Below are 27,999 nucleotides of genomic sequence, written 5' to 3' on the forward strand. Positions count from 1 at the left end.
TTACAGACCCAAGCACAGGGTAGGTGAGTGAAGAACCTGCCACTCCTTAAATCATACCACTTTGGACCCCCTGACACTTGGGACAGTACAGCCTGGAACCAGTGCCCCACTTTAAGAAGGACTTAAAAGTCAAGTAATAGGCAGGCAAGATGAACAGACAGAGAAAGATGTGGATCATAGAAAGTTTCTTTAGTGACAAGGAAGATCAAGGTGCACCCTCAGAAGAAGATAGCAAATGTTAGGGCTCCTACATCTAAAGCTTCTAAGAAAAATATGAATTTGTCTCAGGCCATAGAGGCACTCAAAAAGAACTTTGAAGATAAAATAAGAGAGGTAGAGTTAAAAATGAGGGTGATGCAGGAAAGTCCTGAGAAAAAAGTCAACAGCTTGAAAAGCCAAATGGAAAAGCTCTTTGAAGAAAATAATTACCCAAGAATTAGGATTGAACAAATGCAAGCTAGTGACTTTATGAAAAACCAAGACACAATAAAGCTAATCTAAATGAATAAAAAAAATAGAGGGCAATGTGAAATATCTTCTTGGAAAAACAGCTGACCTGGCAAAAAGATCCAGGGGTGATCATTTGAAATTATTGGACTACCTGAAAACCATGATCAAAAAAAGAACTTAGACATCATCTTCCAAGAGATTGTCAGGGAAAATTGCCTGATATTCTTGAAACAGAAGGTAAAATAGAAATTTAAAGAATCCACCAATCACCTCCTGAAAGAGATCCGAAAATCAAAACTTCCAGGAATATTATAGACAAATTTCAGAGCTCCTAGGTCAAGGAGAAAATACTGCAAGCAGCCAGAAAGAAACAATTCAAATACTGTGGAGCTGTGGTCAGGATAGCACAGGATCTAGCAGCTGCTATGTTAAAGGACTCGGAGGGCATGGAATATGCTATTCCAGAGGGCAGTGGAATTGGGATTACAACCAAGAATCACCTGCCCAGTAAAGTTGAGTACAATCTTTCAGGGGAAAAATGTGACTTCAATGAAGAAAGTAGACTTGAAGGTTGGAGTAAAGTGAGGCTTTAAGTTCCTTCTTTTAGGGATAGGGATGGGGGAAAGTCAGCATCTATCTAGAAAGGGTTATAGGAGAAGGGAACACTGGAAGTAAGGTTGTGGGGAGGGCTTCACATAGACCCTCTTCCTTTTGGGTCCTCTGCATGGGATCTGGACCCTCAGGAAGGCTAGAGAAGGGGGGAGGGGAAAGAAATTAACCAGTATAAGAAGGCAATGAAGGTTATGCTCTTCATTGCCCAAAGGAGTACCCATACTGATGAGATAATTGATCCATTTATATATCTATGTATTGCATATATGATAAATATATCAAAGTAGTTCTATCTTATGGCCCACACTTAATTCCAATGTAGGAGAAGCCTTATGGCCTCTTCCCCATTTCTCCTTAAATAGAAAATGAATTGGTGAAATTGAGAAAATTGATCTCTGTTGCTGAAAGTCTCTACTAGTTGGTACTCTTTCTTTGCCATAAGTATAGTAGAGGAAGATATGCTATCAATTTAGTAGTCTATGCTTTGGATCTTAGTGAGCTCTTCAGGGTCATAAGAGGCACTGAATTACAGTTAGTATACTACACCTTTGATAGTAAATCAAAAGGTTGTCTGGCATCTGCAAACCATGCAAAATATATATATATATGTATATATACTTATATATACACATACATACACACACACACACACACACTTTACTTTACTACACAAGTGGACAATCCATTCATTCTTTGATCTGAATGTAGTTAAGTTCTGGGTACCTTGGAAAGGAAATATTCTCATTTGTTATAATCAAAGGAATTATTTGAAAATTACATGACCTGATTCTAAAGAGCCAGATGCCTTTATTTATTATGAGGTTTGCCATAGTGGAAGAACTTTTGCTGTCAAAGCCAATGCCTGCTTGAATAGGTCTGATTTATAATTATATGTACACAATGGAAATGCAAGAGAGCACAAGGGGGTTATTAATTAATGAAACTCAAGTTGATTTATAGGCCTTCAGGCCTCCAAACCAAGTAATTTAACACTGACCGTGGGTTGAGGGGGCCCAAGAAGTAGGACTGGATATAGGAACAAAAGGGTGTGGAACTGGATGTCCAAACTTTAGGGTTTCCTAGAAAGTGTGCACCTGGGTTTGTTGCATGGATGAACTTTTCCTAAATTAACATTAAATATTAACTGTTTTACATTGAAGGCAAGTGAATTTGTTTAAGTAACAATGACCAATCTTTTTAACCTCCCTTGAAAAAATGTAGTCCTTGTAGATCAATGAATCTTCATTCATAAAACAAATCTTGATTATTCATGGTACTGTCTTACTCATCCTTGTATCTTCTACTCTCTCAGAGCACTTAGAAGAATTGGATATTTTTTGGATATATGTCCAATGACATGCTGACCTCAGGCTTACAGTCTAGTTGGGAAGACAAGACTAGCCCATATTAAAACAATTAAAGAATACATGAGAGATAAACTGTGTAGTACTTATAAGTCACAAGAAGAAATTGGAGAATGGAAAAATTAGTGTAGGGTTGGGGAAGCAGGGAAAAGTTTAAAAGATAATTTTCTGGAGCCAGGACTTAAAGAATTTGCAGGTTTAGAAAAATAGAAGAGGAGGAGGAGGAGGAAGTGCACTACATATAGCCCAATACATAACCTGGTAATTATGAATTAATGGACAGTCCAAATTCTATCATGGCCAAAACTCAAAAGTAAATGCCACTAGCCTTCGCTTGCTTTGGCCAATTAGATATTGACAAAGTAGTTATGACTACATAGTCATTTCTTAATATTTTTCTCCTTCTCTTCTTTTATCTAATTAAAATATTCTTTCCTCCTACTGTTTATTTTCCTATGGTACCTTTCCTGTGACCATCTGATTTCCTTGTTGCAAAGACTCGAATCAATTCATTGACTCATTGATCTAGGGACAACAGTGGCTTCACTGAGGCTTACTACCAGAACTCTAAAAAGCCAGAAAAACAAGTATCATATACTGTTCGTTCTCTCGTTCTTTGTCCTGGGCTAATAATTGGGATATATATATATATATATATATATATATATATATATATATATATATACATGAATTTATGAATATAGAAAGGAAGCTTTGTGATACATTGTATAAAGTGCTAGGCTTGGAGTCAGGAAGATCTGAGTCCAAATACAGCATTAGATGTTTACTAGCTGTGAGACCCTGAGCATACTACTTAATCTCTCTTTGCCTCAGTTTCCTCAGTTGTAAAGTGGGGATGATAATAATAGCACCTACTTTCCATGGTTGTCATGAGGATCAAGTGGGATATTTGTTAAGTGTTAAGCACAGCTCCTGGCAGATAATAGGTGCTTGTGTCCTTCCACATGGGGGTGAGGGAGTCTATGATTTCATTGATACAAGATTGAAAAGTTAAGATCTTGTCCATACAGCTAGTTTATGTCAGAGTTGAAAGTTAAATACGAGTCACCCTGACTTTGAGGCCAGTTTTCTACTCACTATTCTACACATCCTTTCTAATAATAGTCAAAACACTTGCAAATGCAAAAGGAGAGCATGATAAAACATTCATTGTTTTTACTCATGGGAGCTGACTCCAGGACTTGGAAGTTCTTCCCTACTGTGTGCAATGGAATTAACACATTGGCAAGCAAGCATGTTGTTCATCAATAACTCTAAAAGACAGCTTCCTGAAAGGAGTTGTGTTTCTTGGCAATTTTCCATGATCGTATAGTGGAACACAACCCTAGAGGAAAAACCATATTTATAACTATAAAAAAGTTAGCAATTACACAAACAAATGGCTAACAAAGGGGAAAGGAAACTGACTCAGAAGTAACACCCTTACCAATAAATATTTGAGCTACTTACGCTTTTTCCAGAAATGCATCCCTAGACATGTTTTGTGCCAGCAGATTTGTTGCCAGACTGAAAACCTCATCTGTCCATTCCTAAAGAGATTTAAGTTAGACTTTTGTTAGCTCAGAGAAAGTATTGTCATAAGAGGTTTGTTTTTATGTTTATTTCCAAGAAGACAAATGGATTTAATTTGAGTTTCTGTTGCTTGTAAGAAATGCATAGTCCAAATAGGTTCCCCACTTCCTATCCCAGCTTTACTGCTGCTCCTTTGCTTAGTAAAAATTATTATTTAAAACTTGTGTTAGTGTATTTCCTTTTCTGGTTTGCTAGAGGTTTAATGCATGTTGTATATGTTTGTGGGTTATGTGTGCATGTGTGTATATATACATGTTGTTCAGTCATTTCAGTCATGTCTGACTTTTCTTGACCCCATTTGGGATTTACTTGGCAAAGATGCTAGAGTGGTTCACCATTTCCTTATCCAGCTTATTTTACAGATGAGGAAACTGAGGCAAACAGGACTAAGGGATTTGCTCAGAATTACAGAGCAAAGGAGTATATGAGGCCAGATTTAAACTCAGGAAGATGAGTCTTCCTCACTTCAGGCAGGACACTCTATCTACTGCACCACCTAGTTACTCTGTGCACATAGATAAACAAACAAACAAATAAATAAATACATGTACATATATATGTCTAAATTTACTATAGATTTTTAAAAATATAGAGTATTTCAGTAAGATAGTGGTTACATGGTATAGTAGATAGAGAAGGTCTGTCCTAGAATCAACAAGGTGTCAGTTCAAGTCCTGCTTGTTCATATTGGGAGACATGAACAAGACATTAAACTCATATTAATTGAGGTAACTCAAAGATTATAGGTTATAGATGGAATGCTTTACACAGATAAAACCAAAGGCCCTGCCCTGTCCAAAACAAACAAAAAACCAAGCATGTTTGCCCCACTGATTTCTAAGAGAGCTTAAAAGACAACTCTCAAACAAACTGATGGCCAGGACACAATTTTAACTGTAGGTCCTAGACCAGAAGTCTAACTAGGTGGCAAAGTTGGGGCATGGAGTCAGAAAGACTCATCTTGACTTCAAATCTAGCCTCAGACACTACCTGTGTGACCCTGGGCAAGTCACTTAACCCTGGTTGCTTCAGTTTTTCATCTGTACAATAAACTGGACAAGGAAATGGCCAACCACTACAATATCTCTGCTAAGAAAACCACAAATGGGGTCATGAAGAGTCAGCTTCAGCTGAAAAAAGGCTGAATTTAGACTAGCAGATTAGAATCTGCCAGTTGACTTTGAAGCTTCAATTGGCCTATTTCCAAGGCAGTTGCCCCTGCTATGCCCCCTTCTGTGGATATCCTATCGTTTTACATAATTCCTGGCAAGGAAAGGAAGAAATTTTAACAGCAGCAACATTTCTATTTTCTTCAGATATTTTCTTGTAATCACTATGCCCCTGCTGATCTTGACTTTTCTAGCAAAATGAAAGGCTGAGGCTTTAAAAACAAAAGTTTAATGACCCCTATTCTTTATGAATACTACAAAGCCCCAATAAACTTTATGACAAAGACTGTCTTTTTAAAAGGGCAATGAAATGGTGAACTTAATAATTAGCTGGTGAGTTAATTGAATAGTGTCTTATATACTGAAGGTACTCAAATATTTTCTAGAGGAATAAATTAAATCAATTAAAATTTTCACCATTTCTGTCTTTTTCCATTTTCTTTACCTCTTCTGTATTAGGGAAAGAGGAGTTTCTCTTCTTTTACAAGACTGATTTCTTTTACCTCATCCCTTGGGATTTTGCTTAATAAGTTATGATCCCTTGGCAGCCTTTGCATCTTATATATCCCCTTCACTACTCATATGCTCCTCCTGGAGCATATACTTTGGTCTCCTCTTTCCCTTTTTTAAAAAAAAATTATTTAGAATTTTCCCCAAGTTACATGTAAAAAACAAATTTTTTCACATTGATTTTTTTAAAACTTTGCGTTCCAAATTTTCTTCCTCCCTTCCTCTCCACCCTACCCAAAGAAATCAAGCAATTCAATATAAGTTATACATGTGCAGTCATGAAAAACATCTCCACATTAGTCAGGTTGTGAAAGAAAACAGACAAAATAACTTTAGAAAGAAGAACTAACAAAAAAATTATACTGCGATCTTTATTCAGATACCATAAGTTCTTTCTCTGCAAATAGAATGCATTTTAAATAAGTCCTTCTGATAGCATCCTGCTTGTCATTTCTTTTGGTCTACTCTTTCCAAAGAAAAATTCTCTTAATCCTCCTTCCCCCATATATCCTCTTACTGTCTCCCTTTTTCACACCAAACATCAAAAAGTTAGGTTAGAGTTGCTCATGCTTTGTGGCATACTTACCTTTTAACCCCTTAAAATCTTGGTTCCACACTAACTATATAAATTACTTACAAAATTGTGACTTTCTAAATCAAGCAATCAATCAATAAGCATCTGTTAAATGCTTACTATGTGCTAGTACTGTGCTAAATGTTAGGGCTACGAAGAAAAATAAATAAAAAAGCAGTCCTTGTATTCAAGAAGCTTACATTGGTATATATGTAAGATATCTATTAATATCTATGTCTATGTCTATAGATATAGATATATATGCAAGATAAATACAGAGTAGATAAGAAGATTACCTTAGAGAGAAAGTCACTAGCAGTTGGGAGAATTGGGAAAGACCTCCTGGAGGAGATGGTCTTAAAGGAAGCCAGCAATTCTAAGAGTTAGAGGTTAGAAGACAGAGAATTTCATATTTAGTGGGAAGCTAGTGCAAAGGCACAGACCTGGGAGGTGGGTTTGTTGTGTGAGGAACAGCAAGTAGGCCAGTCTGACTTGACCATGTGATAAGGGAAATAATGTGTTAAAAGACATATTTCTTTCTAAGATAAGAAGCGGCAAGGTTGTGAAGAGTTTTAAATGCTAAACAAAATACTTTATATTTGATCTTAAAAGTAATTTGGAATGATTGGAATTTAACTAAGTGGTGGGATGATATGGTCAGATCTATGCTTTAGGAAAATCACTTTGGCAGTTCTGTGGAGGATGAGCTGTAGTGAGGAGAGACTTGAGTCAGGGATGCCAATTAGAAGAATATTGCAATAGTCTAGTCTAGAGGTGATGAGGACTTGAAGTAGGGTGGAATCTGGGTGAGACAAGAAAGGAAGATGAAAGATGTGTTTGAGAGTCTTAAAAGGAAATTACAAGATTTAGCAACTAATTGGATATGTTTGGTTGAGTAAGGGAGGAGCAGAGGATGTGAATTTGGGTAACTAGAAGGATAGTGTTGCCTTCAAAAATAATAGGGAAGCAGGGGCAGCTAGGTGGCACAGTGGATAGGGCACTAGCCCTGGAGTCAGGAGTACCTGAGTTCAAATCCGGCTTCAGACACTAAACACTTACTAGCTGTGTGACACTGGGCAAGTCACTTAACCCCAATTGCCTCATAAAAACAAAAACAAAACAAAACAAAATAATAGGGAAGCTCAGAAGAAAGACAGGTTTTGGGGAAATAAAGTAAGTTCTATTATGGACATGTTAAGTTTTTGATGACTTCAAAACATGTATTTCAAAATGTTTAATAGCCCACTGGTTATATGGGCCTGGAGCTCAGAAGATACACTAGGGCTGGAAAAATGGATTTGGACATCATGTGCATGGGTGATAATTGAATCCATGGGAGCTAATGAAATCATCCAAGCAAATAATATAAAGTGAAAAAATAAGGCCTGGGACAGAGCCTTGGGAGATATCCACAGTTAGTGGGCATAAAAGAATAAAGATCCAACAAAAGAGACTGAGAAGGAGTAGTCTGGCCATGAGAAAGAGAACCAACAGAGAGAACAGTCCAAAAATTAGGAAAAAAAAGTTTCCAGGAAGAAAAGGTAAGTAATTGTACAAAATGCTGGAGAGGGGTTAGGAATGGTGAGGTTTGAGAAAAGACCATCACACTAGGCAAATAAGGCATCTTTGTTAATTTGGAGAGAAGTTTCAGTCAAATTATGAGATCAGAAGAGAAAGTGATAGAAGTTTAAACACATTTTAGAGGAGGTTTAGTTGAAAAGGGGAGGAGAGACAGGATGAAAACTGGTAGGCAAGGATGGCCATGTTTATAGGAACCAAGGAAGGAATAGGTAGATCTGGAGAGATGTTGAACATTAGTGAAAGCAAGGCAATATGTAATTTGTGTTACAACAAAGGAACAAAGAATAGGGGAGTAGGAAACAACATATAGTTGAACTACTTCACTTTTTGTTTAAAATTGGAAAGGGAAGCACATACAGTCAGAGAGTAGGGTAATGGCCTGTGTAGGTCATAATAGGGTGCGAAGTATAATATTAGGAAGGGGTAAATCATAGGAAAGTCCCTTGAAGAAGCATTTCGACATTACATTATCCTTTACTTTCCAATACCATGTCTAACCTCAACCATGGATTACTACCACCATCCAACTGCTACTGAATGGAACTAACAGAAATCATGAAACTATGTTGGGTCCTCACTGTAAGAAAACAATCCTATTCTTCCTCCCAAATTGACTCTGTATATCAGTCACCCCAGCAGCTGTTTCAAACATTCTCTTCTTCCCTCAAACATTGTACACCACTGCCTGTCCTGGTCTGCTCAGCTGAAGACAACTCATATAATTGAGGCCATCCCTGAAGACCTTACTCTTTCCCCCTCCTCCTCATCTCACATCCTTCTAACATTATGCACCATTATTACCTTCAGCCTCTGATAACGAGTTTTCCCCTGCCCCACCTGCCAAGGACAACCTCTTTACTTCTACTCTTGATCCCTCTCTTCCTACATTATCTAGTAGATTGGCCTTTCCATCATCTCAACTCTTTTCTCCTATTTGTCCAGTGTCAACTGTTGTGGATTTTCTTCTTAACAAACAAGGCAGCTAATTGCAAAGTGGATAGATCACTGGGTCTGGAGTCAGGAAGAATTCAAATATGACCTTAGACATTTACTGTGGGACCTGGGCAAGTCATTTAACTTCTGTTTGACTTAGTGTCCTCAACAGTAAAGTGGGGATAATAGTATTTACCTCATAGGATTGTGGTGATGATCAAATAAGATATTTATAAAAAGTGCTTTGTATAGTGCCTGGTACATATTAGTTGCTTTATAAATTCCTATTTCCCTTTCCATCTGTCCCCACCATGGATTGATTCATTATTGGTATACCTTAGAGCATATTATGTCTCTTATAGGGCATAAAATGAAAAGAAATGTTAGCAGACCTACGGCAAGTTTTTGGTTTTTATTTTTGTTTGTTTGTTTTTGGTGAGGCTATTGGGGTTGACTTGCCCAGGGTCACACAGCTAGTAAGTGTTAAGTGTCTGATGTCGGATTTGAACTCAGGTCCTCCTGAATCCAGGGCCGGTGCTCTATCCACTGTGCCACCTAGCTGCCCCCTGTTTGTTTGTTTTTAAATAAAACTCTGGAGTGGTCAGTATAACACTGGACTAATCTTTTAACCTCTCTGAGTTTCATTTACCTCATTTGTGTGTACTGGGGGAGGAGGAGCTGGTTGAAGTAGATTAATTCCAAGTTCTAAATCTAAGGTATAAAGGTTATCATAACCTATATATTCTACCACATGTCAATCTTGATGCTATTGGATATCCCAATCCTCCCTCACAGATTTTTTTCTTACTGTTCATTGGCATTAATTCATTACAATAACAAGTTTATCACAACTATCCTTTTATGACTAAAGTTTTTTTTTTAATATGCAGTCATCTTTGGCACCAAGTTTCCCTTCCTCCTCCTTTCTGTGTGACATGGATGTCACTGCCTTTTAAGTCACAATAGCAACCAGTCTCCCATAGAAACCAAGGTTATCCTTAGTGATTTTACTCTAGGCTTTAATTGTTGCACCAATTTATCCTCATCCTTAAGCTGACTTTGTCTTTACAGTTCTCCTGAAAGTCTACTTAAGCCAACACTGAAAAAAAAACAAACCCCCAAACAAAAGCAGAAACAAATGTTGAGCCTCAAAATTTCTCATTCATAAATTCCTTTCAAAAATTATATGTTTATGCTCCATATTGGGATCTCTCATGTAAGTTGTTCAGGAAGACTAAGGGAAATGGCCATTAAGTTAGTACTGGGCCAAGGTCAGGAAGACCTGAGTTCAAATGTGACCTCAGACACTTACTTCCTGGGCAAGTCACTTAACTTATGTCTCCCTCAGTTTCCTTAATTATTAAATGGGGATCATAATAGTACCTCCTTCCTTGGGTTGTTGTGAGGATCAAATGAGACAACATCTATAAAGTACTTAACATTTTGCCAGGCATATAGTAGGTGCTTAATAAATATTTGTTTCCTTCCCCTCCCCTCTGTGATTTTAGACTAAAACAGTGTTCAAGTCTAAGTGAGGAGAGATCTATTACAGGGAAAGCCAGATTCATGATATAGCTTATAATATTTGGACATCAACTGCTTTTGGCTCTTTGCTGGATATTGAGATACAGAGATCAACTGGTTAATTCATTCAATTGTCCTTTCAATAAGCATTTATTAAACATCTACCATGTGTCTGGGGATGTGTTTGGTTGTAGTGACACAAGGACAAAAGAAAACTACCTCTCTCCTCCAGATGCTTACTTTTAGGAGAAACAGCACAGACATAGATAAGTAAATACAAATATACAAAGCCAACACAAAGTAATATCCTAGAGAGGGCCAGGCAATTAGCAACTGGAAGGATCAGTATAAGCCTTCTGCAAGAAGTGGCACTGAGTCAACCCTTAAAGGAAGAAACTCCTTCATTTTACAGATGAAACAGACAGAGCTTAGGTGCCTTGTTCGAGGTAACACAGGCAGTAAGCAGTAGAGCTAGGATTAACATTAAAGTTCTCATTTCAAACCAGCAGTTTTTCCCCAGTAATGCACTGACTACCAGGATAAGAAGCAAAGAAAATGACTAAAACCTACTTTTCTAGGCATTCATTGTTGTTTGTCCATCCTCAAAGAGGACCATGCCAGTGGGAGGTGATGTCATGACTTGTAGTTAATTGGATTTAAGTGAGGGAGGACTGTGCAAAGTCACCAGCCTCACTCTCTCCTCCAGAGCCAACTGGGTCCAGTGGCAAGATATACATCAAGATGACTGGAGATGGTCCTGCATGCAGTGGGAGATCTTGGGGTTTTTTAAGCTAAGGTCTTTCCCAGTTGTTAGTAATAAATAAACGAATAAATGAAGAAAGAAAGAAGGAAAGAAAGGAAGGGAGAAGGAAAGAAAGAAAGAAGGAAGGAAGGAGGGAGAAGGAAGAAGGAAGGAGGGAAGGAAGGAGAAAAGGAAGGAAGTAAGTCTGGGAGAGGAATGCCCTCAGGATTTCTCTCTCTCAGCATTCAGATGTGAGAGGAAGGACAAGTATAGGATGATATGTTTAGATTACAAGTCCAAGAGAGTTTGCCTCTTTTAAAAATGCAGAACAAGTAGGCAGGTTTATAGACAGCAAAGAAGTCAATAGATAGGAAGAGATTGAAAATGAGAGAAAAATATGGGGATGATTGTGGGTCAAGCTGCCAGAGGACCTAATTGGGGAATGGATCAAGAGCAGGTTGATGAGTTGTCCTTGGCAAAAAAGATGGGTTATGTTTTCCTCAAGAGAAAGTAGCATATGATGTCAAGGAGTTTTGAAATGTAAAAGGGAGGCTTAAGGAGAGAAATGTTAAGTTCGGAACAGCAATTATGGGTGTTGTGATAAGGAAGAGTCAACTGGTTCTTTACATCATTACTTAAGCACAAATGTGCAGAAGACCCAATCAGCACAGTTGTCTGACTTCCTTTAATTCTGTTCAGCAATATGTAAGTGGGAGCAGTTAAGAACGACAATAGGGTGACAGGATCAGGAGAAAGAGGTTCCACCATAGGGCAAAACCTATCATTTAACTGATTATAGTGTTGATGTTAGGAAGAGATGAAAGTGAAAGAAGAGTAGGGTTGATGTTGGCCTGAGAAATGAAGGGATTGAAGGTCAGGGTGACATTAGAAGTGAAGCACAAGGTGGATATAGAAGCTGAGATGGTTATGGTCATATAGAAAAACTTCAGAGTGCTTGATCAAGAAAGTAGACTTCTAGGGGCAGCTAGATGGTGCAGTGGATAGAGCACCGGCCCTGGATTCAGGAGTACCTGAATTCAAATCCGGCCTCAGACACTTAACACTTACTAGCTGTGTGACCCTGGGCAAGTCACTTAACCCCAATTGCCCCGCAAAAAACAAAAAAAAACCCAAGAAAGTAGACTTCTTAGGGATGATTGTGAGATCAAGAGTATGGCGGCTGTCCCTTTGAATTGCTAAGATGGAATGAAGTTGAAGGTCATAGGCATCAGGAAGGTTAATGAAGGATATCTCTATTATCTATCTATCTATCTATCTATCAATCTATCTATCTATCTATCTATCTATCTATCTATCTATCTATCTATCTATCTATCTATCTATCTATCTCTTTCTATATCTCTAAGATCTATCTATGATCTATATCTACCACCTATGTATCTATCATCTCTATATCATCTATCTGCATATATTTCAATACATATGAAATATGAAATATATGTGATAAACATATGCTTTTATAAATATGTGTATATTTAAGTCCCATAGGAAACTAAAGTAAAGAAAATTGTGAACCAGATACTTAACTACTTAGGAAAGAGGGACAAATGACCTCAGGAGTAGTAGTTAAGTGCCACCAAGATCTGAATAAGGCATACCTGGGTATTGTGCAAATTTAAGGAGGAGAGGGTACTGAGTTATTGTAACATAAAAAGATGGTCTGGAAATAGAAGCAAAGAGCAAGCAGTGGGCCCATATCTACTTTTAATCCAGTGTGCAGGTGACAGAATTTTGTAATTTGTATAGTTCCCAGATTTGTCTTGGCAGGTAGACTCCAAAGTATTTTTTATTGTCCACAGGTATTTTAAATAGAATTTCTCTTTCTATCTCTTGCTTCTGGGATTTGCTGGTAACATATAGAAATGCTGAAGATTTATGTGGGTTTACTTATATCCTACAACTTGGCTAAAGTTGTTAGTTATTTCAGGGGGTATTTTAATTGATTCTCTCTGATTTTCTAAGTATACCATCATATCATCTGCAAAGAGTGGTAGTTTTATTTCCTCATTGCCTAGTCTAATTCCTTTAATTTCTTTTCTTCTCTTATTGATAAAGCTAACATTTCTAGTACAATATTGAATAATATGGGTGATGATAGGTATCCTTGTTTCACACCTGATCTTACTGGGAAGACTTTTAGCTTATCCTTATAGATACTGTTTATCATCTTAAGGAAAGTTCCATGTATTCCTATGCTTTCTAGTGTTTTTAATAGGAATGGTTGCTGTATTTTGTCAAAAGCTTTTTCTCCATTTATTGGCATAATCATATGATTCCCTCTGTTTTCTTATTGACATGGTCAATTATGCTGATAGTCTTCCTAATAGTGAACCAGCCCTGCATTCTTGATATAAATCCTACAGGTCATTGTGTATGATCCTTGTGATATATTGCTGTAATCTCCTTGCTACTTTCCTACTTTCAATCTATGATCCTATTAGACTCTGATCTATCATACATTCAGCTGCTGCTGCTTCTCCTTCTCTTCCTCCTTCTCCTCCTCCTCCTCTTCCTCCTCTCAATTCTTTCTTCATCTTCTTCTTTTTCTTCTTCTCCTAATTCTTTTTGTTTTATTTATTTATTTGATGTCTATTATGTCCTAGGAATTGGGTTAAACTGTTTACAAATATTTTCATCTGATCCTCACAACAACACAGGCTGCTATTATTATCCACATTTTACAGATGAGGAGATTAAGGGAAAAAGAAATTAAATGACTTGCTCAAATTTTATTTCTGAAACTAATAAGCTGTGTCAACATAAAATATCATTTAGCCTCTCAGAGCTTTGATTTTCTAACTTGTTAAATGGTAGTAAATTATTAAATAAATTAAATTTATTTGTAGTACACATTTCATAAGTTTATTTTGAGAAAGGCAAAGTGTTTTTCAAACTATGCTTACTATAAAAAAGCAAGTATTTATTATTATTACCATTATTATTAAAGTACATTAAAAGACAAAAAGGAATCTCAAGAAAGAACTGTCACAAAAGTACACCCAAATATATATAGTATGATATTTTGGCTCAGAACTCCAGATAGGTACTTAAGAGAAAAAATGTTCTATATTTTTTCATTTCACTTTTAAAACAATGATCAGTTTCTTCTTTACTGTGGGTTCAAGGTGGGAGTGAGCCCAAGAGTAAAAGAAATTCAAGGAAAGGAATATAGCTTTAAGTGAGAATTTTTAAAGGCAAGATAATGGAGCTGAAAGCAGGAGAGAAAGAGAAAAGAAAACCCCAAAAGGGTGAAGAGAGAGGATTAGTAAGTAGCTCTTTAGTTCAAGATATGAGAGAGGATAAGAAAAAGAAGGAACGTTATGGGTTATTACTCTGGTCTCAGCTCACTGATAGTATGACCCTGACCTCAATTCAGCCCTGTACTATCAGCAGATGGCTGTCTTCAGCCTTCCAGTACATTCCTGGTCTGGGCTCTGGGGTGGGCAGAGCCCAAGTGAAGGAGCTGTTGGGAATAAAGCTCAATGCAAGTGTTTCAGTAGCTGTTACTGCGATAGATTTCCAGTGTGGAAAGTATATTTTCCTTAAAAGGAAATTAAAAGACTTTTAAAATTTTGGTCATTCAAGCTAAGTAATCAAAAGTCAGCCAAGATTAAAAAAATTTTAACAAAGAGCAAATAGGTTGACCATTTTACTCTGTATCTAGTGAAATCTGAATATTTAGAAAACACAGATAGATACAAATAACAGGTCCATCTGTCCTGGCTTTTCTAGCACAGCTTGGATTTTAAGAGCAGGTAGGTAAACTTTTAAGGTGGTATTGCAAGGAGGCCTAGACTTTATCAGGCTATGTGTCTTGCTCTGAAGTTAGGAAAATATGGTCATTATAGGTCCAGATTACTAAGATCTATTCCAAAGCACTGGGCCAGTTGGGTTCATTTATAATGACAACAATGACTTTATAGACCCCAAACTGTCCCTCCTAAGAAGCATATAATCATTCAGCTAAAGGTCTCTTGGGGAAGTGATGATAACTTAATAGAGTCAGTGCTACTCACTGCAGAGATGTAATGATGGGCCTGTGGCCACCTCAACAATGCAAAGAGACACAACAAATCAAAGGACTCGGAAACTAGACATTTCTGGGGTCAGTAAAGGGCTGTGCTTTCCCACTTACACTCTCCCCTGACTCCACTAGTGAACTTCTGCTTCCCATTTATTTATTTATTAAATAGGACACATCATCCTAGCAACAGATTATATTGCAAACAAGTTATTTTGATATTAATGGAATAAAAACCTAGCTCTGGTTTCTTTTGTGGGGGAAGGGCCAAGTCCCATTGGCTTAATTCATATTTATGTCATTCTCATGAACTCTATTCACAGTTATGAAACTGTCTGGAACTTGGGCAAGCAAGTCCATCCTTGGAGCCCATTTAGCTCTGGTATTGCTGGGATCAGCTCATTTTCTTGGCCACTGCATATATCTGAAAAGACTCCTAAATGCATTTGTCTTAATAAAATGATAGTTCTTTTGTTTGTTTTGGTTTTTTAGGGTTTAAAGATGGTACCTCAGCTAGAAAGCATTTTTTTTTCTTGAAATTGAAACTGATGCTTTGTGAAGGCACAGCATTTATGGGACTTTTAGAACAGATTATTTGATAGGTCAATTTTTCAATACTGAGAAGCAAGCATGTGTGGTGTGCAATGGATAAGAGAGCTGACCCTGGAACCAGGAAGGCCTGAGGTCAAGACTCACCTGTGACACTTAACTCAATTCATATAATACTCAGACTTCTTGAAATCACCTCCTTTGCTATTTGTTATGGGGAGATAATATTCCATTACATTCATATACCACAATGTCTTCAGCCATTTTCCAACTATTAAAAAGGGAATTGAAGGCATCTAATTAGATTTTAGTTCTTTTGTTTTTCTTCCCTTTCTCCCTTTTAATTCTCTTTTAAGTCCAGAAATTTGTTTTCTTCCTTTTACCAAATGATCCTCTCTTTTAATTGTACTTCCTTTCCCTATCCATGCTTGTTTCTTTGTTGAATAGGATGTATTTCTATGCTCAGTTGTGTGTGTTCAACCCTCCTTTGTATGTTTCAGATTAAGAGTGACATGCCTTGATGCTTGTTCCCACCACCTCTTCCTGGAGGGCATGAAAGAACACTTATTTCCTCCTGTCCTATTAGAAAATTAGCATCACATCATCTTATACACCTTTGCAATTGCTCAAAAGAATTTGCCTTGTATTTGCATCATAAAATTCCTACTGAGCTGGGATTTTTTCCATCAAAAACCCAAGTACCCTATTCCATTAAAGATCCATTGTCTCCTTGTCTCCCCTGTAGAATTATGTTCAGCTTTACAGGTAAAAGCAGGTTGTGTGTGTGTGTGTGTGTGTGAGAGAGAGAGAGAGAAAGAGAGAGAGAGAGAGAGAGAGAGAGAGAGAGAGAGAGAGAGAGAGAGAGAGAGAGAGAGAGAGAGAGAGAGCGCTTAAGGTTGTAAAAATTTATCTTTTGATTTTTAGGATATTATAATCCAAGATTTCTTCTTATTTTAATTAGAAGCTGTCAGGTCATGTGTGGTACTAATTTTGTTTACTTGGTGCTGTATTTTCTTCCTTCTGGATGTATGCAACATTTGTTCTTTGATGTGGGAACTCTAGATTTTGGCTATAATATTCCTTTGATTTTCCTTTTGGGATTATGTTAAGAGATCATTGGTGGATTCTTTATGTTGCCCTCCAGTTCTAATAGATCCAGGGAATTTTCATGAACAGTTTCTTGAAATTTAGTGTCCAGATATTTAAAAAATCATTTATTTCGGGGGCAGCTAGGTGGTAAAGTGGATAAAGCACCAGCCCTGGATTCAGGAAGACCTGAGTTCAAATATGACCTCAGATACTTGACACTTCCTAGTGTGACTCTGGGCAAGTCACTTAACCCTCATTACCTGGCAAAGAAAAGAAAAAAAAAAGGGAAAAATAATTTATTTCAGGGATTCTGACGATTCTTGAATTACCTCTTCCTGATCTGTTTTAGTCAGTTTAGTTGAGTTTTTTTCTTTAAAAAATCAGCTTATATTTAATTCATTTTCAATAATCTTTTGATTTTATTTAAATATCTTTTGATGTTTCATGGAGTAAGAGGTGAGGTAGTGGACAGAGAACCTGGCCTAGAGTCAAGAAGACATGAGTTCAGATTTGATCTCTAATTCTTACTAGCTGTGTGACCCTGGGCAAGTCACTTAACCTCTCTCTCAGTTTTCTCTCCTGTAAAATGAAAATAATAATAGCATCTCCTTCCCAGGATTGTTATAAGGATCAAATAAGATAATGATTGTAAAGCACTGAGCACAGTGCCTGGCACATAGTGTTATATAAATGTGTGTGTGTGTGTGTGTGTGTGTGTGTGTGTGTGTGTGTGCGTGGGTGGGTGGGTATGCGCGTGCATGTGTATGTATGTGTGTGGGTTTGTGGGGGGGGTGGTATGTGTGTTAAGGGTCTGTTGCTTGAGAAATGTTTTCCACCTTCCCATCTAAGCTTTTTGTTCTCCCTCTAATTCTTTGCTCCAGAACTTTTATTTCATTTTTAAACTTCCTGATTGATTTCTTCTATCCGTGAAATTTCTGGTGAAATTTTTTTTCCTTTGAGTCTCTGTTTACAATTATTATGGAGATAATCTCTCTTCCTTGGAGGACCCCTTGCTATATGTTGCTTATTTGCATTAATTGGAGTCTTCTTTGGTTTACTCATTCTTTTTTCAGATTTAATTATTGAATTGGGATTTTGTTCCAGGGTCAAACTCTGGCCCCTGCTACACTTGTGGGTGGGGTAAGCAATCTTGCTTTGTCTTACTTTGGGCTATATGGGTTTTTGTGCTTATTTCCATCTTCCACAGTTAGGTCTTCTTGGATCTTTGAGGTTCTGAGTGCTAGATCTTCAGGGTGCTCTATGTGATTTCAGGGCAGAGTATAATTGCCTCAGAGCCCCTGACCCTGGCATGGCCTTGTCTTGTCTGAGTATTGTCACCCCGTAGTGATTACATTTACGCCCATGGCTTCCAAAATCCCAAGCCTGGGATTTTCTGACGACCCTGGGTTTTTTTCCAGGTGAACTCTTCCACTCTTTCTTTCTTGGGACACAAAGCCTTGCAGGCTACACATGTTTCTGTTCTGGCTTTGCTGAGTAAGAAAGTTATTGACTTCACTGTTTGCATTGGGGCTTGCCTTTCTGATGAGACCCCCTTTCCTATTGCCCATGGGATCTTACTTTTTTTGGGTGCAATTTTAAGAGAGAAGAACAGACTTTAGTTTTGTCATTGTAGTTCTTGATTATTATTGGGTGTGGTATGAATTTCGGGCTCTTGCAGGAGTTGGTATGTGGTAATTAGGTGGTCTTCCCTCATTTGGGCATCTACTTTGGGAAGAACTACCATTGCGGAGGATTGCTTATTTTACCCCCCCCCCCCATACACACACACACACACACACACACACACACACACACACACACACACACGTGCATGCCCATAATAATAATATGTATCAGAGACAAGGCAAGAAGAGCAGAAGAATAGGAAATGAACAGTCTAATGATAGATTATTGGCATTCAATCACATTTCCTTTGTTTCTTGCCTTCCTTTTCTTTTCTTTTCTTTTTTTTTTTTTTTTTTTGCTGGGCAATGAGGGTTAAGTGACTTGCCCAGGGTCACATAGCTAGTAAGTGTCAAGGTACTGACTGGACTTTAAAGAGATTTCTAGTTTCATCTGAAGCACCTCGACAGGGGAGTTCTTATCTGCTTTTTAGGGAGAGCTATGAACCCAAACTACCCTTTCATCCTTTTTACTGTAGCTATCTCTCTCTTGACTCTTGAGATTTCAAATTTCTAAATGGGTATTTCAGAATGACATTTTCACAATTTTTAAAGGTTAAAATGTTAGTTACATTTATCTGAACTCCAAAACCCAAACCACCACTCTGACAACACGTAAATAGCATTTTCCATAATGGCCAATATATCAATGAGTAGTCCTTGGATTAATAAATGACAAGTAAATTAACAGTGGAATTAGGTTTTGAATATAGCCTAATCATGATTGTTTAGGGAGGCTCATATAAATTCATGTATGTAAATTTTTCAGTTAGATAACCTCAGGTATATCTGAGCACTAAATAAAAGACTGGAGACTATGGTACCCAAGTTTTAAAACACTGTTTTTTAGTGAAAAGAGTTTTTAATAAAGTAATTTTGTAAGATATATGCTATGTTCCAAGGTGGGGGGAGATCACTAAGATTCAGGTTCATGTCACATACACAAAATGATCTACTGTACCTTCTTTTACTGGGTTAATCAATTTCACTTAAAAAAATGTCAACAAGCATATTCAGATTAATGTCTCATAAAATCCATCCAACATTTACAAAGCAGATGAGCTTAGTTGAGCCTTTTATAAGGACTATCTACAACAGTATTGGAAATATTGTAAGAGATGTTCCCAGAGCAAAATGAAATAAAAACAAGTACTTTCCTCAAGATTTTAATTTTCTTATAATATCAATTTGTAAGAATTTGTAAGACCTTGTACTACAAAAATTTTGCTGAAGCATGTTCTATAGCAGGAATTCTTAACATAGAAATCTTTTACTTTTCTAAAAAGAATATCTTGATGACTATTCCAATATAACTGGTTTCCTATGTAATCCTATACATTGTATTTTATGCATTTAAAAACATTCTGAGGCAGCATCCATAAGCTTCACCAGATTTCCAAGGGGGTTTATGGTTTGTGACACGCAAAATGTTGAGTCATTTTTCTACATCAAGGGCCTGCAACTTGGGATACCAGAGATAGAGGCTACAAGCTTCTTTTTTTTCTCTATCATTCTCCACTTGCCTTTCTTTGCCTAATTTTTTTCTCCATTCCATTGCTTAGTAGAGTGGCCCCCTAGATATTTTTAGGGCATAGGTCCAAGGATATTTATTTGATGACTTTTAGTTGTTTTTTTTACAGCTTCTCCCTAAACTTGAGATCACTCAGGGGTGATGGCAGAGCCACTTGACAGAGAATTCTTTGAGTAAACCTGGGGAGTGAGCAATGCAGCTGCTGCTGTTACTGACAAACCACAAGGAGGATGGTGAAGGCAGAGTAACATCCTTATTCTAAAACAAATCTGAAAAGCATAGCCACCAGTCACTTTTTATAGAAATGACATTTCAAGAGTACCCGCAACACCTCTTAAAGGAAATAACTGGGATGATACCTTAAGTATTTTGTTGAATAAAGAAAGAGCTTTTGTTGTTATTTTTTCATTAGCTAAGCACTCTACTAACACAGCTAAAATGGCAGAAGTTAATCAGGAAAAGCTGTTGAGTTTTTAATCCATATGTATAAGCACTTAAGTGAATTTACTCTTCATGGGAGTGGAGGACTAAAAATAATGGCTTATGCCAAATGTAGTGTGGATGAGTGCACTAAAAAGCTTTTCTTCCACGTGTTCCTGTCATTAGACACCTCAAGCTGAAAATGCCAAATCTCTGTTGCTCTAATCCACTTGTCTCTCTGGGGGAAAGAATACCATCTGTGTTGAAATTGGCCCAATAGTGGGATGGCTTGATGCAGGGTACTCAAGGGTGAGGTCTGAGTGCCAAACTGGTTAGCACTTAGGATTAGAGTCTGGGTATGAAACCACCTCTCTCTCTGGGTGACGGAGGATAATTCTAGTAAAAGGGGAATGGGAGGATGGAGGAGGGGGAAGAAAGCTTCCTGGGTGCCAGCCACACAAGCTTTCAGTCTCTTGTGACTCATCATGTGCAATGGCTCATTGGTCATGGCCCGCTACCTTTGCCATTTCCTTTCCAGGCCTTTAAAAGGCATATCACAGTTTTTTATTCATGGATGATTGGAAGCACCACTAGAACAAGGAAGGAATGCTGAAAATAGCTTCAGCTTGTAGAATTCATCTTTGTTCTGCTCTTTCGTGCCCTTGCTTTCCCTCCCCCCAACCCAGCCAAACCAGAGATGAAATTAATTGTTGCCTTCTTATTTAGCAGTCTGAAAATCTCCTCTGAATAAGAAAACAAGACTGCATTTTCCTTGCTGATTAGAAACATTAGGCCATTAGGAACATCATAATTTCTGAAATTTGATGGTCTGTATTTGTAAGGTAGATACAGTTATATGATCTTCCTTCCTACTGCCTACAATTGAACAAATGTAGGCTTAACTATTTTATTTTATTTTATTTTTTTGTGAGGCAATTGGGGTTAAGTGACTTGCCCAGGGTCACACAGATAGTAATTGTTAAGTGTCTGAGGCTGGATTTGAACTCAGGTCCTCCTGAATCCAGGACTGGTGCTCTATCCACTGCACCACCTAGCTGTACCAGGCTTAACTCTTTGTCTGGAAACTTCCTTCACAGGCTATAATGTATGGTTTTTAAAAAAATCTTTTAGTATAACGTGTAGTTTTAATGAATTGCCAGTGTATGTTGGATGAAAAATTTGAACCCAGGACTTCCTGACTCCAATTATGACCATTATCTACTAGAATGACCTGGGGACCATTGAGAGTCCCTTGGATCCTCTCAGTGGACCACAAGATCAAAACTATTTTCATAATAATATTAGAATGTTTTAATTTCTAATGTGGTCAACATCAACAGATATGACCCAATGACCAGACTACATCATCCTACTTCCATAGTGGACAGAATACTGGACTCAAGTCAGTTGGATGTTAACTTCAATTTCTTGTAAAATGAGGATTATGATAATAGCATCTACTCTTCAGAGTTGTTGTGAGGATCAAATGAGATTTTATATACATAGATATGTCAGATCTATCTATCTCTCCATCTCCATCTATATCATTATTTATATCTATATATCAATTGGAAAATCTTAAAGAGCTATATGAATGCTACCTATCATTATACATTAAATGGCAACATATTGTTACCCTAGGAACCAGATAGCCTTGGGAGACAAATAGTTTTATTTTATTTATTTTTTTATTTTTTTAGTGAGGCAATTGGGGTTAAGTGACTTGCCCAGGGTCACACAGCTAGTAAGTGTTAAGTGTCTGAGGCCAGATTTGAACTCAGGTACTCCTGATTCTAGGGCCGGTGCTCTATCCACTGCGCCACCTAGCTGCCCCGACAAATAGTTTTATATAAAATAGACTCATAAGGCAGTGAGACTAGTATTTTCCTTTCATGTCTACGAAGTGTCATAGGCAAAGTGAATTCCAGCTTTGAGGGAATTCTCTGAACCCACCACCTCTTCTTATAGTACTCCTGAACAAAACAAACTGATACTGAGTCAAAAGGCTTTATACAAACTGAAACATCCAATTTAAACGTTTCCTAAATCATATTGAGCTGGTAATTAATCAGATAATCAACTGTAGCTGATTTATTTTATTTAGGCATAGATTATCTTTCTGTTTCTTCCAGCTTATATTACCAGTACTGACAGATACTTTTATAAACCAGATATTCATCAAACAGTTGTTAAGCACCTACTATGTGCTAGGCAATGTCTCAATTTCTCATTCATTTATTGCCCCTGCCCAAGTGACATGCTTTCTATATTTATCTCCTCAATTGCCTCTTTCTCCTTTGCCTATTTTGCTTTTATGAAGGTAATAAGGTAAAAATGGAAAGGAGAGTTCTGAGGAATTCATGGGTCAGGGAAAAAAAAAAGGTGTAAGAAGCTCTTCTTGTCTGTCCTCTTTTCTACTTGGCTTAGCCAAGCTGAGGATTTGACAACAACCTCCGTGTTAACAACAGGTGTTTCATTTTCAGGTCATAAGTGTTGAAAAAGTGAACCTGGAGACTTTCAGGAGATGCTTTTGGATGTGATTAGATGAGAAAAGTGACTGTTAAAAATGTCTCCCCACTGACTCCAGGGCTACAATGATATTATGCAGCTTGTTTAATTGAGAGAAAATAATGCAAATGGCTTGTCCTGTCCTGGTGAGCAAAAAATAATCAAGAGCAGGCCTCAAGTCCTGAGGCACCCAAAAGAAAGTGGCAAAGTACTATCTCCACCCTGTAGTTGATGTAATAAAACAGGCATCTTTTTTTGCAAGAACTAAAAAATGCAATTTTGAATGTTATTAAAGAAAAGTTTGTCCTGGTAAAGAATAGTGTTTTCTTAAAAGATCTCTTTTACTAGTCTCTTACACATGAGGGATAGTAGAAAGAGTCAAAGGACCCGAGTTCACATCCTCACTCTGCCGTACATTACTTGTGCAACTTTGGGCAAGTTGCTTCAGTATCTCTAGGTTTTACTCATCTGATCTTTAATCATTTGTAAAATGTGGAGGTTGGATGAGATGGTCTCTTCTAGCATTTTATCTCTGATAAAGTGACCCAAGATATTTGTTAAGAATTAAAAGTATTCAATAAATGTAACCACAGAGATAACTCTTTAATGACCCTCTGACTATTATCAAGTGAGGCATAACATAGGGAGGTATATGTTGGTCAAATGAAATGGTTGATGTCCTCCTATAGTGAGGAAAATATCTCCATTTAGTTAGGTTCTCCAGATACTTTTGTTTATGGATGATATTATTCTGACCGTGGCAAACCCCAGGACATTATAGCACACCCCACTCCCTCATGCCCCATCAATTAAATATATTACTCAAAAAGAGATGTCTCATTATATATACAAACAAAACTAAGTAGATAAAAAATATTATCCAAAATGTTATAGTCAGTTCATTGAGACAGTCCACCAAAATATTATAAACATACATACTGATATACAGTATTAGACATATATGGATATATACATACATATGTATGTATGTGTACATATCTATATATAAATTTATAAACATGTATATATGTTTTCTGTGCTGGGAAGGTGTGTGTGTATATATATTATATATATATATATTTATTTATCTCTATCATCTCTATCTATCTCTAACTCTATCTGTTTTTTTGTGCTGGGAAGGTGTGTGTGTAGATATATGTGCATATATATATATCATCACATATATATGTACATGCATGTATGTGTGTATACATACACATACATACATACACACCTTCCAAGCACAAAAAGGCAAAAATTTTAAAAAACATGAATCTTTTCCTATCTATCAATGCTGTAGTTTTCAAATCTTAGAACACCACAAATCTTGCAAAATCATATTTGCAGGGACCAAAAAGAACAATGGAGAGAAGCATGATGGGTTCAAGGTATTGTTGATCAGTCATTTCAGTCATTTCCAACTCTTTGTGATGGCATTTGGGGTGTTATTGGTAAAGTTACTGGAGTGATTTGCCATTTTCTTCTCCAGCTCATTTTACATATGAGGAAACTGATGCAAACAAGGGTAATTGACTTTCTTGGTTCTTTTAAATGATTATTTATAGTTCAATAAATATTGAAGCATAATTCAGTACTCAATATGGAGCATAGGTTAGGAGAGGTGGGAGGCTGGGACTCCTAGAACAAGAAATTTTGGGAAATCTTTAAATGCTAGTTATAACATTAGGTTTTGCTAGAGTTATTCTAAGTCTTTGCCAAATTATTGTCAATATTATCAAACAAGATTATCTCAGTTTATAATATCCCTCTGTGAAAATGAATACAACTTTCAAAAGAAACATATTTACTTGTAGTCAGCAGCTTACATACTGGGAGAATCTAGCTTGGAAAATGATATATAATGCTAATAAAAAACCCTAAGTGCTTAAATCAAAAGCCTAATAGCATAACACAATATTGTCAATTAAAATATGTAAATTATGTTTTGAGAGTAAAATTCTGTTTGCAACTCTCGAAGCTCATTATGGCTATGTAAATCCAGGGGTATGGGAAGAATGGAGAAGTCTTACTGCCATTACAGTTAAGCAAAAGCAAAGATGCCCTGTTGTTTTCTTAATTATACCAAAACACCAAAGAGCTCCTGGAATGTCTTCTAGACAATAAGACTTGAAGGTGGACTTATAAAATTGAGGAACTCAAAACCATTAGGGGAAAATAGTGAGTAAGATAACATTAGCTATCCCTTAACGGAGAATGATATTTAATTCATTCCCTTTTTTTTTTTTTTTCAGAGCAATGAGCATTAAGTGACTTGCCCAGGGTCACACAGCTAGTAAGTGTTAAGTGTCTGAGGCCGGATTTGAACTCAGGTCCTCCTGAATCCAGGGCTGGTGCTTTATCCACTGCATCACCTAGCTGCCCCTAATTCATTCCTTATGGTGAATCAGGAAAATGAATGTGTCAAATCTATCTACTGGAAGTGCAGCATAATAAAGACATGGGCCCTAGTAAATTTAATTGAAAAAGCAACATGCTATCAAGGAAAGGTGGATGGAAATTTATCCCAATTTACATCAAGTGGATTTTAGAAGTGGAAGGGATTTCATCTAGTTCAACCTTTAATGGAATCCCCACCAGTGGCCATACAACCATGCTCAAACAAATTTAATGAAGGGTTATATACTCTTTTGCTAAGGCAAGATATTTTACTTTGGGTCAGCTCTAACAGGAATATTTCCTGATATAAAACCTAAATTTAACTCTTTTCTTTTCCCACCTTTTGTTTTTTGTTTTTCCTTAGCATTTATATAATGCTTTAAGGTTTGCAAAAAAAATAATGCTTTACACATATCATCCCATCTTATCCTCACAAGAACACTGAGAATTAGATGCTATGATTACCCCCATTTTACTGATGAGGAAACTGAAGTAGACAGAGGTTGAATAACTTGCCCAGGGTCACATAGCTAATAAGTATCTGAGGTATGATTTGAACTTGGGTCTTCCTTTCTCCTGGTCTAGTATTCTATCTACTCTGCCACCTTCCTACCTCTAAGTGGCACGAACAATTACAATCCAAAAGAACAAGTTTAATACCTCCTCCACATGAAAATCCTTAAAAATACATGAAGACTGCTATTGTCTCCCTGAATCTTCTTCCCCCACCCCCTACTAAGCATCTCTATTTCCTTCAATAGATCTTCATATGATGTGGATTCAAGATCCTTCATCATCCTGGTTGCCTTTATCTGAATAATCTCTAGTGTGCTTCTTAAACTGTGGTGGCCAGTACACCAGATGAGGTCTGACCAGGGCAGAGCACAGAGCAATTATCATATCCTTATTCCTAAAGATTATTCCTATTTGAAATAACCCCAAATTACTTTAGTTTCCACATTGCAGTGCCAACCTATAATGAGCCAAAAATACACTAACCATCCCCTCAGATCTTTTTCCCCCCAGGTAAATTGTAGCCTTACCTTGCTTTTCTCATCCTATATTTGTGAAGTTGATTTTTGAATCCATGTGTAAGTACACATATCTCTAAGGAATGCATCTTATTATATTGAGCTGGAGATTCTAGCTTTTCAAAATTATTTTGAATCCTAACTCTGCCATGCAGAAGCCAGCTTTGCATCATCTACACATATGAGGAGTCTGCCATCTCTGCCTTCATCCATGTCATTGATGGAAATGTTAACTGCCACAAAATCCTTGGAACACTCCCTTGGGGAACCTTCTGCCAAGCTGTCACTGAAGCATTAGTGAATATTCTTTGAATCTTGCCATTCAACTTGTTCCATATCTATCTAATTGTGAGAACTGATCCAATATTATGAACGAGATACTTTCTAGAATTAATATAGAATGATTTAGGAAATTAATGTTTAATCTACCCCCTTTTTCAATTCTTTATTAACATCCCTCCTCCCACCTATCAAGGATTTACTCTCCTCCTCCTCCTCCTCACAAATATTAGCACCTTAATCTCAGCAAGCAAAAGGGAAAGAAATTAGCAAGTAGAAAAAAGATTTCAAATAAGTTTTCATTGAAACAGAAGCTTGCAAGATTACTCCTTACATTGTAAGGAGGTATCTTTTTCTTCTTTCCTTTATGCTTTAAAACTAAAATAAATCTGGTGCCTTCTGGATTTTTAATGTAAACACATTCTAAAATCACCAAGAAATGAGGAGCTGGGAAATGAATATTTCCCTCAAATATGGACAAAAAGATTGAGTTGTTCTCTATGATGTAAAGGTAGACAATGAATGCAAAACATGAATGAATATTCATTGTGATATACTGTGTTCATATGATCCTATACAATCCTAAATGATATAGGGAATACACATAACTTGAATGCTCTTCTACCTTTGCTTCACTAGATTCATAACCAAGAACCTGAAGAATATTATTTGGAAGGGAGGACAGGATGAAGGAGCATTAGTAGAAATGTCCAAATTATGAATACTGAAGATGAAAATTGTTCCACTTAAATACATGCACCAGTAGTCTTCTTCCATTGAAGTCCTACTCTTATCTTTATGAGGCTGTTAAGGGGTTCCTGGCTCACATAGACAATACCAGCGGAGTGCTGGCTTTTGTAGTAACTAACAAACTTAAGAGGTTTGAAAGAAGAGCCTGGTGATGGGCTCTGTTTGTTGTTTGAGGATAGCCTTGCTAAATGTGGAAAGGCATGGATAAAGGGAGAAGAATCATGGCATTAAGCACCAAAGCAACTAGCAGGGGAGGAGAACCCCAAATATGAGGACTGAAGAAAAGTGCCACTTGGTAGCTAATTCAACTATTTCACTCACTTGATTAGTCCACCAGTTTGGATAAGGGGTCATTACTCTTTTGGCCATGGTAAGTCACAAAGATTTCCTTCTAAACTGAGAAGTTGCTGTAGTCTGTGATGGTGGATGAAGCCCCCACACAAATGGATTCACAAACATTTCAAAGTATTACAGGAAATAATCTCCTTATGAAAAAAGAATATTTCCAGATAGATTGGCTGTCCCAGTTTTACACTACCATTCTAGTGTATATTTTCCTATTTTTTATCTTTTTTTCTCGTTGTCTTACAAAGGAGCCTTCAAATTTCAACAACATTTATCAAACATTTGTAGGCTGAAAGTATATTCCCTGCCCTTTTATATCTTTGA

At 37.1% G+C, this 27,999-nt stretch overlaps 1 protein-coding gene across 5 annotated transcripts in view; it reads right to left on the reverse strand.

Moving 5' to 3' along the window:
* The window catches only part of PLCB1 (phospholipase C beta 1), an 856,495-nt gene that overhangs the window by 332,972 nt on the left and 495,524 nt on the right, over window positions 1–27,999 (reverse strand). For all 5 annotated transcript variants that reach the window (XM_043984633.1, XM_043984631.1, XM_043984630.1 and 2 more), the window contains one exon: window positions 3,897–3,976. In XM_043984633.1, the coding sequence (XP_043840568.1) occupies window positions 3,897–3,976 (80 nt within the window). The remainder of the gene's footprint in view (window positions 1–3,896; window positions 3,977–27,999) is intronic.

This window comes from Dromiciops gliroides, chromosome 2, assembly GCF_019393635.1.
Source record: "Dromiciops gliroides isolate mDroGli1 chromosome 2, mDroGli1.pri, whole genome shotgun sequence".
Classification (NCBI taxonomy): Eukaryota; Metazoa; Chordata; class Mammalia; order Microbiotheria; family Microbiotheriidae; genus Dromiciops; species Dromiciops gliroides.